Source organism: Cucurbita moschata, unplaced genomic scaffold (assembly GCF_002738365.1).
Source record: "Cucurbita moschata cultivar Rifu unplaced genomic scaffold, Cmos_1.0 Cmo_Scf00003, whole genome shotgun sequence".
Classification (NCBI taxonomy): domain Eukaryota; kingdom Viridiplantae; phylum Streptophyta; class Magnoliopsida; order Cucurbitales; family Cucurbitaceae; genus Cucurbita; species Cucurbita moschata.
The window spans coordinates 690,754-705,234 of record NW_019268519.1 but is presented as its reverse complement, the minus strand read 5'-3'; the positions used below and the strand labels follow the sequence as shown (position 1 = coordinate 705,234).

The window sequence follows — 14,481 nt, the reverse complement described above, 5'->3', positions numbered from 1 at the left end:
AAAAGCAGTGATAAATTTAGAGGGGAGAGATTGAACATAATTAATATTTATTCAATTACAGTCCGTTGAAAAAAAAAAGATATGGGAGAGACAAAAAAGGAAAAAGAATAATCAGAATAGACAAATGATTTTACACACTAATTTCATCCCGATTCCCACCAACGCGGGAAATTATGGTTAACCCATTTCTTGATGGAATCGGATAATTCCCAATCGATTGGGACTATGAGTCCACAGGAAACTTCGCCATTACTGAAAACTCAAGACAGGTGTGAGCAAGGCGAAGACGATCTAGGCAGAATTAAAGTGGATTAGGGAGTTCGAGAGATTCATAAGCTTCACTCGATGAATAGATAGGGGAAGAGAAAGAGGAAGAGGGCCAGGCAAATTCAATTCAACGGATTGGAAATGGAGATTTCCGGTTTCAATAACAAATGGGTATCAACAGTAGCCAGCGTATGGATTCAGTGCACCAGTGGGTCTCTCTACACCTTCTCCATCTACTCGCAAACCCTCAAGTCAACTCAGGGTTACGATCAGTCCACTTTGGATATCGTTTCTGTCTTCAAAGACATCGGTGTCAATTGCGGCGTCCTCGCGGGCTTTCTCTACTACTATGCCACCGCTGATGGTGGTGGTAGTCGGCCGTGGATTGTTCATTTAGCCGGTGCAATTCAGTGCTTCTTGGGTTATTTCCTTATGTGGGCTGCCGTTGCTGGCGTCTTTCCTCGCCCGCCGCTTCCCGCTATGTGCTTTTTCATGTTGGTGGCTGCTCATGCTCAAAGCTTCTTCAACACGGCTAACGTTGTAACTGGCGTTCGGAATTTCCCCAGTTATAGTGGGACGATTGTCGGAATCATGAAGGTTAGTCTTCACATGTTTGAAATTCAAATAACACGATTATGTTGACATGATTTAATTTATGTATCTTGAATACGGTATATGAACATTCAGCCCTGATTTGTTTCACTTTCTATCTAGAAATCATTTTGAGGAAGTTCAATTGTTCATTGTTTTTTGGATTGTTCATCACTCAGTATTGTTCATTTTCACGTCAGGGGTTTCTTGGTTTGAGTGGAGCAATATTGATTCAAGTATACGAGACAATATTTAATGAACAACCTACTTCGTTTCTTCTAATGCTGGCACTGCTTCCGACCCTTAATTCCTTATTGTTCATGTGGTTTGTGAGAATTCACAATGCAGACGATGAAGTTGATAAAAAGCATCTAAATTCCCTATCCATAGTTACTCTGTTCCTTGCTACTTACCTTATGCTCAAGATAGTTCTAGAGCATATTTTCACTTTCCAGTTCCCTCTACAAGTTGCTTCATTTATTCTACTTTTGATATTGCTTGCTTCTCCTCTATATGTTGCAATTAGAGCCCAGCAGAGAGAATCCAGAAAGATTTTGCACCCTTCTGTTACTGAGAGTGATCAGCTGATTAGTCGCTCCAATCAAGAGAGCGAGGATTTCGACAATGAACGGAGAAGGGAGTCTGAAGAAAGCCTGAACCTCTTTCAAGCTTTATACACCATAGACTTCTGGATATTATTTTTTGCAACAGCTTGTGGCATGGGAACAGGGTTAGCCACAGTGAATAATATCAGCCAGATAGGATTATCTCTTGGTTACACAAGCTTGGAGACAACTATTTTGGTTTCCCTGTGGAGCATCTGGAATTTTTTTGGTCGTTTAGGAGCTGGATATGTATCGGATTATTTTCTCCATGCCAAAGGGTGGGCTAGGCCATTATTCATGTTCATCACTCTGGCAACCATGAGCATTGGACATGTAGTGATTGCCTCTGGTCTGCCTGGTGCTCTTTTCGCTGGTTCGGTGCTAGTGGGTGTTTGTTATGGGTCTCAATGGTCATTAATGCCAACAATTACCTCTGAAATATTTGGTGTTGTACACATGGGTACTATATTCAATGCCATTACAATAGCAAGCCCTGTTGGATCTTATATATTTTCAGTTAGAGTTATTGGGTATATGTATGACAAAGAAGCATCAGGTGAAGGAGGTACTTGTACTGGAACTTACTGCTTCATGTTATCATTTCTGATTATGGCTTTTGCCACCCTTTTGGGCTCTTTGGCAGCCCTTGGCTTATTTTTCCGGAGAAGAAGTTTCTACGATCAAGTTGTTTTTAGAAGGCTGCAACACTCATCGAGTGGATAAAGGAGTAAATACTACATACGACATACAAAGTGAAATATGGAGGTTTTCCTGGTCACTGCTAATAAGGTAATTGCTGATATGCCGTTGTTCTTCCTTTCATATATTGTTGTAGGTTGATTTTTTACATCGGAAGGAAAAACAACATAATGTGTTGGCGTATGTACACAATCGTCTATATTTAAGTTTGTAGTACAAGTAAGAAAAACAATTTAAGATTAAACTAGAACTCTCATTGTTGTGTGATTTGGTTTGGCTTAGAGATGAAGTTGTTAGTATATTATATCTAATTGATAGTCGAAAATGAGAATAACAGGAATATATTCATTTATACTGTTGGGATGACATACATTTCTATGGAAAGTCCTGTATCTGACATCAATTTTACATTTGATCTCATTGTCTTTTATTCTGTGTTAAATTTCTTTTAAAAGAAAATGATGGATGTGTTAAACTATGCTTATAGGCAATTGGGGTCACGATACTGAAGAATTCGGAACGTTTGGACTTGGTTTATGAGGGCTTCTTTGTTTAATTTAGCTGATTGATTTCATCTTTCCACCTTAGCTCAGCCTAAATTTATGACAAAAATTTCTCTCATGTTTGTAGAATATGTTGTGTACGTGGTTGTATTGTGAGAAGACTAAACATTTGTTGCATCGTGAGCGAATTTGTTCGTAAGTTAGTTTTCTTTTACTTCGTAGCGCTCAAAGTGAGAGAATTTATTGTTTAAGTTTCTTTACTTTTGTTAGCTTCAAGATGCAATGTAGAAAGGGAATCTATGGTGGGAGTTCCTTTGAATTATAGTGTTGCTCAGTCACTTTTGGATTGAAGGATATAAGTTTGTTGTGACATTGTGGCATTTAGTTTGGAAAAATGGTTTTTGGATTTGAATGAAACATGACTTTGATTCACAGTACCAGTCTGAATCAATTGATGTGTCTGATTGTCCATGTAAATAATCCTTCTTCTTCTTCATTTCTTTTCTCTTCTTGTTCTGTTTTATTTTGAAAAAGGTTGTTACTATCACATGGTATGAAGCTAATTTTCTCCCATAAATCATTACTAGAACTTAGAAACCTAATCTTTTGAATCGGTACTGGTATGTAAACTTAATTATCTCCTCATCTTGCCCAGTTTTCAACCAGCTATCCTGAATTCATAGCAAAATGCATTTTGTGGAGGAATATTCCAAATGAGAGGTATCAAAATGAGAGAGTGGTATCAAAATATTGGCATATATCATATTGGGCATCTGGGAATTACGGAAGGATAGAAACAGCATAGTTTTCAATGGGGTCAACAAGGGGGATGCTCAATATTTTGAAATGGTTGTTTATAATAACACTTCCAAGTGCAGTGCTTACACAAGAGCTTTCTGTAACCACACTAGATCCTTGTATAAATCGGAGTTTTTGTAATCATCAGTCCTTCACATGGCTATTCTTCGCCTGGTTTTTGGAGGTAATTCTTTTTATTCTATTTTATGAGTAGTCTTCTTGTCATTCCAAAAAAAAGGAGGTTAAGATTGTTGGATGATGAAAGTCCCACATCGGCTAATTTAGGGAATGTTCATGAGTTTATAATCAAAGAATACTCTCCATTGATGTGAGGCCTCTTGGGGAAGCCCAAAGTAAAGGCATGAGAGCTTATGCTCAAAGTGGACAATATCATATCATTGTGGAGAGTCGTGTTCGTCTAATAAAGATTCCATTTCCTGTGTTAAAACTAAATACATCCCAAGGCGTTGCCTTTGTTGCCTGTCTGGAATCACTGTTCTTTCTTTCATGCCATGTGGGTCATAATTGAATTTTAGATTTAATATGGTTATATGTGTTTTCAAGAAAGTGGAAATTTTTCATATGCATGCCATGGAGAAATGGGGTTATTTAAACACCAATTCCGTTTATTATTGGTTTGTTTACTCTAACCACGTATATATGTTGCCTGTTGCCTGCCTGCCTAGTTGAATCCCTCTCTGAAATTTGAGTTATCATGTTGCTTCTCTCCTTGTCCTAGGCTTAGTGAAAAAGTTCTTTTTCTTTGTTTTGTGTAGTTTATCTTCAATTTGTCAAAATCACCTTTAGGCATTTATTTCACGAGAGACGTTAATCTCACTTTCTCTCTCTCTTTCCTTCCTTCTCCCCCAAGAAACAGAAAAGCGCTCTGTAGTTTGTACATGTACACTTTGGACTGGTTTACCTTGTTGAACCAGTTCTTTGCTCTTCATAGGCTTCTACATACTTCGAAATTGAATATAAGGTAGAAGGTGAGGGGTGGGGATTCTGAAGAAGGATCCAGCAGTTGGATATGTTGAACTAGTTAAAATTTTATTTGATATAAAGGAGGTTTTAAATTCAAAATCATTAGTGACCCGTTGTGAGTTCCACCTTGGCTAATTTAGGGAATGATCATCGGTTTATAAGTAAAGGAATACATCTCCGTTGGTATGAGGCTTTTTGGGAAAGTCCAAAGCAAAGCCATGAGAGCTTATGTTCAAAGTGGACAATATCATACCATTGTGGAGATCGGTGATTCCTAATAGTTGGATATGTTGAGCTAGTTAAGATTTTATTTGATACGAAGGAGGTTTTTAATTTCAAAATCATTAGTGACCCGTTGCTGGAAGCTGAATGTGTACATTCTAGGTGCATCTTCAACTTTTTTTGAGTTTTTGCGTTAACTTTTCTTCTCCCTATGGCGCCATTTTTTTCTGGTGTTGCTAGCCACCTGCGTGCTTGTGGATGTGAAAAATGAGAAATACTGTGCTTTGTGAATTTCATGCTCTTGATTTCTTAAACGATTGAGAATATCCTTAAATTCATAGAAGCATTCAGGAATGAAAGATTTTAAATTGTATATACTTCAAGGTATCTTCGTTTGTCCTTGGATTTCCAGGAGTTCCAATTCACTTCTACCTGTTTGCCTTTTTTCGGCTGAGAACGGGGCGGTCGAGCTATTGTTCCACTGGTAAACTTATGGAATGATGCATTGTAGATTCTAGTATTTTTGTTTTGGTATTCTGAAATGTTAGTTTCTTCTTCCTCTTGTTATCTCCTTTTCTCCTTTTGTTGTGTCATGGGCGTCTTTCTATTTTCTTCCTGATGTCTATTTTTAGCAACTTTTTATCTAAGTAAGTTTATAATCTATTATTTGATATTTAGTAATATATGTCGCAATACATATCACACATAAGCATAACCTATTAGCCTATGTGCTTCGTGTCACAACCATACTATGAAGAGAGTAGGTTGTGACATGACGACCGCGACACTTCACACCTTAAAAAGAGTAAAAGAAGGTTTTCTTGAATGTATTCTTTTGAACATTACTCAAGTAAGTAACCATTTAACCATTTATGTTACCACCCTTTTTATGAAGTCATTGTAGCATCTCGAATTCTTCAGGTCCCAGCATTCGTCCGAGTCAGAGGACTCCTATCTTGAAAGCAGAATCAAAATTGTCTCTGCTAACATCTGCAGTGCCCGCCCGTCCTACACATATGCTGTCGTGAAGCAAGAACCAGCCAGAATGGATGACTCTTACCTGGCTTTCTGGATGACAAGAAATCCCCTAGCTCACTTGATTGGGGACAGAGTCAGTGTTCATCAAGTGCAAGAGAGAGGAGCTTCAATCTTCTAGGATTCGATCGACCGTGTTACTGTTGCTTTCGTAGTTGGAAGCCTACCATTTATTCATTGAGTTGAAAAAGAAGAAAAGAAGCTTAAGCTATGGCAGTAAGAAGCTGTAATTTGAGGGGAGGACATAAATATCTGCAGATCTTGTTTGCTGCTCGGCTTGTTCTTCGAGTCTCGCTTCTTCCTTCCTCTCTTACCCCGATCTACCGACCAATGTAAATAGTTGGCAGCTCTACTGCCTGATAACGTGAAGAAGTGGGCATCAAATAAATGTGTTGATCATGTATAGGAATATGAAATCTGCACCAGGTGATGGGCAAATGAAGCAACAGTTTACAAAAGTTGTTTGCCACAGTTGAGTTACATCCAGATCATATATTTATCCGCAACAGACAAATGAAAGAGAGTGAATGAATGGCTACCAAAATAACTCTGAACCACAAAAAATAATTGAACAAAAAAAGAAAAAGAGATTTATAATAAAAGAGCTCTGATCAACCATTGTAGAGATGTAAAAGTGAGAAAGTTTGATTGCAAACAGACAGGTTCAAACCAATATGCATCTGCATTGATTTGATTGGATCCAACACAGGTGGCCTTGTCAATTGATCCTGAAAATGGCATTTTAATATCATTTCGTGGGTTGATGGGTATGAAATAGATATCGAACCTGTGAAATCCCAGGTTGATGGGAGAGATGAACAAGTACTAGCTAGGATGCTGTGGGCTCTAAAGGGGATGAATTGTGAGATTCTATATCGATTGAGGAGAAGAATGAAATAGATTGTGAGAATGCTAGACTAGATGAATTGTAAGATCTTTATCGATTGAGGAGAAGAATGAAGCCGTTAACGAAGAGTAATATCTACTAACAGTGAGCGAAACATCATTCAAATTGTGGGTACTGGGATTTCACTGCCCTCATGATCAAATCCCAATGGAATTTAAAAACTGTAAATGGAGAAACACCAAAATCTGACTGCTACAAGAGAACTTTCCATATTGAAGCAAATATAATTCCAACATAAAAGGAAGAATCTTCAAAACAAATGCATATTAAATTAAGCACGCTCAAGTAAACTCAGATCTCTTTTGATTTAAAAAACTAGAGCCACAATATAGCAGAAAGTTGACCGATTTAGATCATTAGAAGGGTGATAAAGCAACTGAACTCCTTAATTAGCAGTGCTAAGCTAACCTAATACTGCCAAAAAAAACCCCCACAAAAATCCTCATTGACCATTGAATTCTTTGTAAATGATATTCAGTAATCTGAGAGAGAAAAAATGAAATGGGTTTCTATTCTTTTCTCTTTTTAAAAGAAGAGGAAAGCCAAAGTCTTGAGCTTTGTTGGATGAACAAGTTTGATGGGTGAAGGAGAAAGGACATTGAAACAGTAAGGTGGCAATGGAGGTGGTGGGGGGAGAGCAAAAAACCCTAAAATTATCTCATTTCCCCTTTTCTTTTACGTCCTGACAACAAACTTAAATGGTTGGCTCCTGGTGTTCAACGTAAAAATTCAATCTTTATGAGTATATTTATTAAAGGGGATTGTTTGAGATACTGATTAAGGAGAAGAATTTTACTGAAAGGTTAAAATTAAACCCCAAAGGCTGTGTGTCCAATTTCCAGGTAGTGTTTTTGGTTCAGCCCTTCAATTTCTCTCTCTCTCTCTCTCTCTCTCTCTCTCTCTCTCTCTTCGTATCTTCCTTTCCTCCATTCTTCTGTTTCTTCTCTGGTTCAAAATTTCCCCCAATTTGTAGTCATATAAAGTGGGGGAAAGAAGGATTAAGAAACAAGGGAAGAAAGAGAATATAGATATTCAAAAACCTAACTCTTCTTTCTTGAATGATGGTTTGGACCTTTGGTCCTCCATCTTCGTCTTTGCTCTCCTGCTTTCTCAGTTAACAAATAAAACTAACCCTTTTTGTTGGTTTGGTTACTAATTCATTCCTGTTTCTAATGCAAAATTTCCCAACTGGGCTTCTTTTACATGTAATCTTCCTGCTTTAACTTGCTTTGTTGTTCGTGATCTCGCCCACTATGACGCTGGATTCTCCTCCTCCTCCTCCTCCGATCCCTTCTGACCGATCCTCCCCTGAGCCCCTTTCCCACATCGACAACCCCAACCCCACCACGGCTAACCATGACCTTATTCTCGAGAACGAGCCCACCACCGCGACTATATCCGAACAACCCACCACGAGGAGAAACCGACCCTCTCGGGCTTGCACCCTTCGTGCTGCAGAGCGGCTCTTGGCTGCTCAGTCAGTGGTCGAGCGCAAGCCGAAGCCTAAAAAGGAGCAGCCAACCGAAGAGTCGCCACAGCAGCAGCAATGCAGCAAGATCGTGACCCCTCTGGTTGAGGAGCCTTCGCCCTCACAGTTACCACGTTGGAGTCTTCGGTCGAAGTGGGAACTGGCGTCCGTACTTAATTTCTTGCATGTAAGTTTTGTGGGGTATGTCTTCCTGATCAAAATTTGCATATTGTTGGCGTTTGAGACTTCAATTCTTTCTTTTGCGAGGTGCAGGTCTTCAGGCCACTATTGAATATTCATAATGAATTCACGGTGGAGGAGTTTGAGACGGCCTTGATTACACCCAACGACACTTTGAGTGACATACACATTCCATTACTCAAGGTTGGAACTTGAATTTAAACTGGAAAGTTTATGCTGGGTTATCCACATTTTGCTCATCATTCTAACTTAGCTCAATTTGTTGCTCCACTTATGGTCATTACTTTTTTGTTTCAAGTTTCATTTGGAGGTTTGGTGGGAGTTCTTAGTGTTAGTTTCTCAAGCCAAATATTTATTTGAAAGAGAAGTTTACTGGATTTGTTCCTTTCTCATCTGAGAGTTGCATCTTGTTTAGGTTTGAAGCTCGAGAAACTTCACAGTTCTGTGATCAATAATTAGTTATTCAATAACAGGTTCTCCTCTGGTAAAAAACTTATGCATATTGCTTAGAGATGCTTCCCTTTCCTTCTTAGAGTTGCGTAGATTTACCTTTTCAAAAGATACTTGCTTAGTGTTGCTTTAAGATTCTCTCATCTTTAATTGGACTTCTGTGTGAAGCTTCAAGTTTTCTAAGCTTTGCAATAAAGAGTTGCGTTTTATCTGTATGTAATTTAAACTGTTGATGATGAACATTAATATTTTGCAAATGTAAGTGTTTTTATTAGGCAGGGGCTAAGGTTTCGGTATTTTCTTTTGGATGATCAACGTTTCGTTTGATTTAAAACAACTTTGAACTGTAACACTGGTGATTGCTTTTATTCTTATGAATAGGGTTGGTTTGTGAAATGCTCTCTTGTGCCTGCTAAGTCTTAATATTTTGAAACTGTTGGGATGGATATGTGCTGTAGAGGACCAATCATCCTATTTTTGTTGCTAGACTTCTGATGTTTTGAAGGATTAGAGCTTCTCTAATATTTTGGACATATGAAACTTTTCTTTGAGTGTGTTTTGTCCGATTGTCTGTTAGATCTCACACATTGGTTGGAGAGGGGAACAAAACATTCTTCCTAAGGGTGTGAAAACCTTTCCCTAACAGACGTGTTTTAAATAGTATTCCTTATATGCTAGTGATGAGTTTGGGCTGTTACAAATGGTAATAGAGCTAGACACCGGGTGGTGTGCCAGTGAGGATGCTGGACCCCAAGGGGGGTGGATTGTCAGATCCTACATCGGTTGGAGAGAGGAACCAAGCATTCATTATAAGAGTGTGGAAGCCTCTCCCTAATAGACGTGTTCTAAAACCTTGAGGGGAAGCCTGAAAGGGAAAGCCCAAAGAGAACAGTATCTGCTAGTGGTGAGCTTGGGTTGTTACAAATGGTATTAGAGCCAGACACCGGGTGGTGTGCCAGTGAGGATGTTGGACCCGAAGGGGGGTGGATTGTGAGATCCTATATCGGTTGAAGAGGGGAACCAAACATTCATTATAAGAGTGTGGAAGCCTCTCCCTAACAGACGCGTTTTAAAACCTTGAGGGGAAGCCCGAAAGGAAAAGCCCAAAGAGGACAATGTCTGCTAGCGGTGGGCAGTGTGGGTTTTTCCCCCATTAAATAATGGATGAAAAGCAGTCGCCTTGGGTGGTAAGCGATGCCAATTAATAACTTGTTCACAGAAGTTTTAATTTGTGAGGTGAATTCTACCTTTTCCTCTCTGGTTGGCCACTAGGTTATATTTCAATATTTAGCTCCCTTTCCTATAAAGTTAATTAAGCTTTATTCTCTCGTTCTAGTTTTGAGTTTTAGAAATGAACTTTAGTTGTTGAAGTTGCACAAATGGCCCATTAGCGTACATCTTTAAAACTCTTCTTTCATATCTTGTGTTCAAATCCCCCACCATCAAAAGGAATGAACTTTAATTTTCATGCCTTTTCTTATGTAGTCGTTTAGGCTGGTCTATATAATTCATCCTCACCGCTTAGAACAGTTGAATCTGTCGATTTATGAAAATTATGGGCTGTACATATTTTCTTTATTAAGCATCACATTACTTCATTCTGAAAATTTTACCTTTTTGTTTTACTTTTGCAACTTATTGTCTGCCGGTAATTGCTGGAATATTTGATCCTTAGTTCAAGTTGTATAGTTCACCTCCATCTTAACTTTGTTACAAGGACTTCTGATGCGTTGCTAGTTCGTTTGAGAATGTGTTTCTTTTTCTCCCAACAACAAACTCACACACGTTATTAATGTTATATAATAACCGTAATCGGCTCCCTGTAACTTATATTTTGTGTGTTTTTCAGGCGATTCCTCCTATTACAAGAATGGCCCTTACTCGGGATACATGGGTGACTGTATTGTGCAGAAAGCTGCGAGACTGGTGGCACTGGGTATCGTCCATATATTTCATATTTATCCATATCTTCCTGTATCGTGGCTGTGATGGAATCCCACAGTTCTAGCTTCCAATCTGACTCGTGGTCCTTGGTTTGTATATGCAGGTTGCTGAAGGGGATCTGCCTATTGTTGCTTCACATGGGTGAGTGCCTAGAGATTTCATGTCCCATATCTAAAAATGTTCTTCATTCTTATGTTCCTAATCATTATGAGTTTTCAGAGTTGAAATTGAAGTTTATAAAAATCTTGATCCTGGGATGCGTGTGGTTATCTTGAAAGCACTATGCGACATTCGTGTTGAGGTACTGTCTTCTCAATAAGTACCAAATTTTCTGGTTACAATACAATTGCCTTTGTGAAGTTGACGTAGTGTTTGACAGTACCGAGCGACATTTCTTTATTCGTTTACAACTGTTTTATTGGTTTAGACTTTGTTCTCTATACTGCCAGTAGGCAACATCCTACAGGCAACAAGGTAGGTCCAGAGTGTGAGCTCTCTTGAGAACCGTGTCAATCGACTTTCTAATCCTTCACTTCATTGCCCTTTTCTCCAAGCCCTCAAATGATCAGGCTAATCACTTTTTGCTCTTTCGATCATTTATTGTTCGCTGATCCTATATTTCCTGCATCATCTCGCTGTATGTCATGTTGGGTTCATTTGTATTTAATGTGTTCGTCCTATAGTCGGTATATAGTTTTAGAACTACTGAAGTTGAACAAGAGATAAATTGTTCGTTGCAGCAAGAAGATATCCGCAGCTACATTGAAAATTCCCTAAAACATGGAGTTCAACTTTCAGCGTTTCGCAAAGAACGAATTGGTGGAGATTCACATGGAACTTGTTTCTGGTATAGTTTTCTTTTAACCTCTTCATGTTGTGGCATTTTTAACGGTATAAAATATCCCGACTTCTTTAATACGTTTATTGTGTGTCGACTATGTGGCAATTGTTATTGCAGGTATGAGGATGATCCCATTATTGGTCATCGTTTGTACCGTGAGATTAGGAAAGTCGAGTTGAAAAAACCCAAGGCCAAAGGTTCACAAGTCCTTCCTTCTACAATATACCAGTGGGAAACAGTTGCAACCAATTTTGATGAATTTCAAGATGTGTCGGTGAGTTGCTATACCGATCACCCCAGCATATGCATCTCATGGAAAACACTTCATTTCCCCTCCCCCGAACGAAAACTGCTTTCTTAATCTGTGGTTTCCGTCTTTTAATCGACTATTCAAATATAACATGTTAGAATTTCTTGGATGTAAGAACTCATCCGACATTATAAGTTAAAGAACGTTTTTATAGAAGATCGTTCTGAATTCAATCCAATTAGTTAAATATACGTTTATATGGATCGAAATCATATTTCTGCTCTTATTTGGAACAAGTACCATAACCTGTCTGAATGAGTTAGCTTTTTTGTTCTATCCTCGTTCAATAAGTTTATGGAACGACTGTCTTATTGAACGACTGTGGCCCGTGCGGGCAATGGATCACTGACAAATTTTCTTATATTTAGCCGTATCGTTGTTACTTTAAAATCTATGGTCCAAACTCTTGTTAGAACTTGTCAGTATGATTGTGCAGGAAAAGCTTTTTACAAGTAAAAATCGTTCAGAGGCTTCACTTGGCAAAAAGTTGAAGGTGGACATGCTTCCTGAGATCGAGAAGGTTCACAAGGTGCTCGGTTTGTCCGTTATGAAAATACCTTGCTGATCTGTTGCCCTTTTAGTCTCATTATTGGCTTTGCACATAATAAACATTCTTGCTTATCTTCTCCACTTAACTTGTTTATCAGAGAAAAGAAAAGTTGCTGAAAAAACAGCATAGACAAGCTCTTCTCTTGGATAATTTTGCACTTGTGGATGGGCTCGCTCCTGGACGCTCGCTTCGTGACAGAAAACCCGTCACTTATACATTTGGTATGCAAATTTTTGTTTCGTTTTCGTTCTTCCATGTTCTTGTAGCTATTATTTTTGTGTGAGGTGAAGAATCTGTGGAGAGAAGTGCAGAATAAGTGACTTTCATAGCTATTATTTTTCGTTTGCTATCAACACGAGCAGTTCAGTGCTTATGGCATCTCTACTTCCTCTAAGATGTCATAGATTTGAAACCTCCACCTCATATCAATAAGTAATTCTGCAATCTCTCGTCGAAACGATTAACATTTGCATTACAATTGAATGTTAAAATCATCTTGCAGATGATTATGACCGATCGATCAACGAGGCTATCAAGACGACCAAGTATGAATCTAGTATCTACATGATCTTCTTTCTAGGCCATGTATAATATCTTTATCTTGCATTACCTTACGCTTACTCTTATCTCAGGCGTAAGGCGCCATCCCCAGAACCTAATGATAGAAAAGAAGATGTTGTAAAGCTTGAACCTTCTGCGAATGGAAAATGGAGCGGTCCGTCGTATGCATCTCAAAACTCCAATTTCAGTGCACTATCTCCCAAGTCACCTGATTACGACGATGCCGATGAAGACCATATGTCCGAACAGTTGGATCGCAGGTATAGAAAACGTGACCTTTGTGTTTCTCTTACCTTCAAGTATTTTCAGGTTCTTATTTGTTGATCGAACATTTAGCAATAGACGGAGACAAAGGCCACAACGGTATTCAGAAAAGGATTATGTGGAAGCGTTGTCAGATAACGATGCAGACTTCGACAGTGACGATGACATAGTTGGTGAAGCTGTGTATGATGAGGAGTATCTACGAAAACGCAAGCAGAGGAGGAAAACATCCAGCAGTTCCGAAGGAGACGAGGAGTATCACTATGAAGAAGATAACGAGGAAGAGGAGGAGGAAGAGGAAGAAGAATCCTTTAGCATTAGTGATGACAGCGACCGGCCACGAAAAGTAAAAAGAACGCGAGGACGTACGCGGAGGGGAACGAAGCTACGGTCTGTTGGTGAGATTCAATCAGGTCTGAGACGTAGTAAAAGGGCTACTCGAAGCAAAATAAATTATGGGCAGTACGATCTTTCAGAATCTGAACCAGAGAATAACAATGATAAAAAGACTAGTGCATCAGATGAGCACACTGATGCTAGTGAGAACGGGGATTATTCGGTTGAAAGTCGAGGAGGGTCTGATAACGAGGAGGACGACGAAGAAGAAGAGAAGGACCAAGAAATGAAAGTTGATCAACCTGATGAAGAAGATTATGCGGAGAACGTAGAGGAGCAAAATCCTCCTCCCGAAAAATCGAATGGCCCAGATCAAGATGAAACCGATGACGCCAGAAAAACACAGTTTCTTGATCTAAATGAACTTGCTCCAGGCTCTGGTTTCGACGATGCCCCGACCACAGACATGAAAGATGATTCGGATGAGTCCTAGTATCGTTCATTTTGCTTGGTTAATAGCAACCGCTATAGTTTTCCCCCGTCGTCGAATTTGAGTGTAAGATAGTAAACTATAAATTTTGTGGTAAGGCTGCAGAAGATATTAGCGTCGGAGTTGTTCCCCAGGCTAAATCAAGCAGTCGCGTAAAGAATGATGATGATGATGATGAGGACGATGAGTCGATAGATTAGGGAGGCCATTTTTTAGTAATGTCCACATTGAATGAAAACCCAACAATAGATGGGGAAGGCGAATTTGTTTGGTGTTTCTATAGTTTTACCCATCCCTGTACAATAACCTTTTCACTGATATTGTAACCCAAAGAGTTGGCTTTTAGATGTATAACCTCTTATCTATTCTGCTACACATATTGTTCATGCGCCCATCCTCCCTCAAATCATTACCTTAATTCTCATCATCCCTCCACTTTTCCACTTTTCTTTTCT

At 39.0% G+C, this 14,481-nt stretch overlaps 2 protein-coding genes across 9 annotated transcripts; both read left to right on the top strand.

Annotated features, from left to right (window-relative positions):
• The first annotated feature begins 52 nt into the window (after positions 1 to 52).
• Positions 53 to 6,175, top strand: LOC111440684 (protein NUCLEAR FUSION DEFECTIVE 4-like). Of its 7 annotated transcripts, none has more exons than XR_002710011.1 (4): positions 53 to 864; positions 1,059 to 2,252; positions 5,082 to 5,153; positions 5,591 to 6,175. XR_002710011.1 is itself a non-coding variant. In XM_023077587.1 (2 exons), the coding sequence occupies exons 1-2, from the start codon at positions 409 to 411 to the stop codon at positions 2,184 to 2,186; spliced, it is 1,584 nt and encodes a 527-aa protein (XP_022933355.1). In that variant the 5' UTR covers positions 53 to 408; the 3' UTR covers positions 2,187 to 2,473. The 7 variants fall into 7 exon arrangements, 1 of the variants encoding a protein (XP_022933355.1); XR_002710006.1 differs by lacking the exon at positions 5,082 to 5,153 and adding an exon at positions 3,321 to 3,647 and having other exon boundaries at positions 56 to 864; XR_002710010.1 differs by lacking the exon at positions 5,082 to 5,153.
• Positions 6,176 to 7,199: 1,024 nt separating this feature from the next.
• On the top strand, positions 7,200 to 14,401 carry LOC111440811 (DDT domain-containing protein DDR4-like). 2 transcript variants are annotated; one of them, XM_023077611.1, is made up of 12 exons: positions 7,200 to 8,266; positions 8,353 to 8,463; positions 10,580 to 10,666; positions 10,778 to 10,815; positions 10,894 to 10,975; positions 11,415 to 11,521; positions 11,633 to 11,789; positions 12,262 to 12,354; positions 12,473 to 12,596; positions 12,878 to 12,920; positions 13,008 to 13,196; positions 13,279 to 14,401. In XM_023077611.1, exons 1-12 carry the CDS (start codon positions 7,865 to 7,867, stop codon positions 14,027 to 14,029), a joined length of 2,184 nt encoding a protein of 727 aa, XP_022933379.1. In that variant the 5' UTR covers positions 7,200 to 7,864; the 3' UTR covers positions 14,030 to 14,401. The 2 variants fall into 2 exon arrangements, with proteins under 2 accessions (XP_022933379.1, XP_022933378.1); XM_023077610.1 differs by having other exon boundaries at positions 7,201 to 8,266; positions 13,273 to 14,401.
• Positions 14,402 to 14,481: the final 80 nt, after the last annotated feature.

Bases quoted from the DNA above. Each gene is read 5' to 3' on its own strand.
- LOC111440811 (XM_023077610.1), top strand. From the start codon at position 7,865: ATGACGCTGGATTCTCCTCCTCCTCCTCCTCCGATCCCTTCTGACCGA. The intron at 8,267-8,352 runs GTAAGTTTTGTG...TGCGAGGTGCAG, and splicing joins CCGTACTTAATTTCTTGCAT to GTCTTCAGGCCACTATTGAA. The intron at 10,976-11,414 runs GTACTGTCTTCT...TGTTCGTTGCAG, and splicing joins TATGCGACATTCGTGTTGAG to CAAGAAGATATCCGCAGCTA.
- LOC111440684 (XM_023077587.1), top strand. From the start codon at position 409: ATGGAGATTTCCGGTTTCAATAACAAATGGGTATCAACAGTAGCCAGC. The intron at 865-1,058 runs GTTAGTCTTCAC...TTTTCACGTCAG, and splicing joins CGATTGTCGGAATCATGAAG to GGGTTTCTTGGTTTGAGTGG.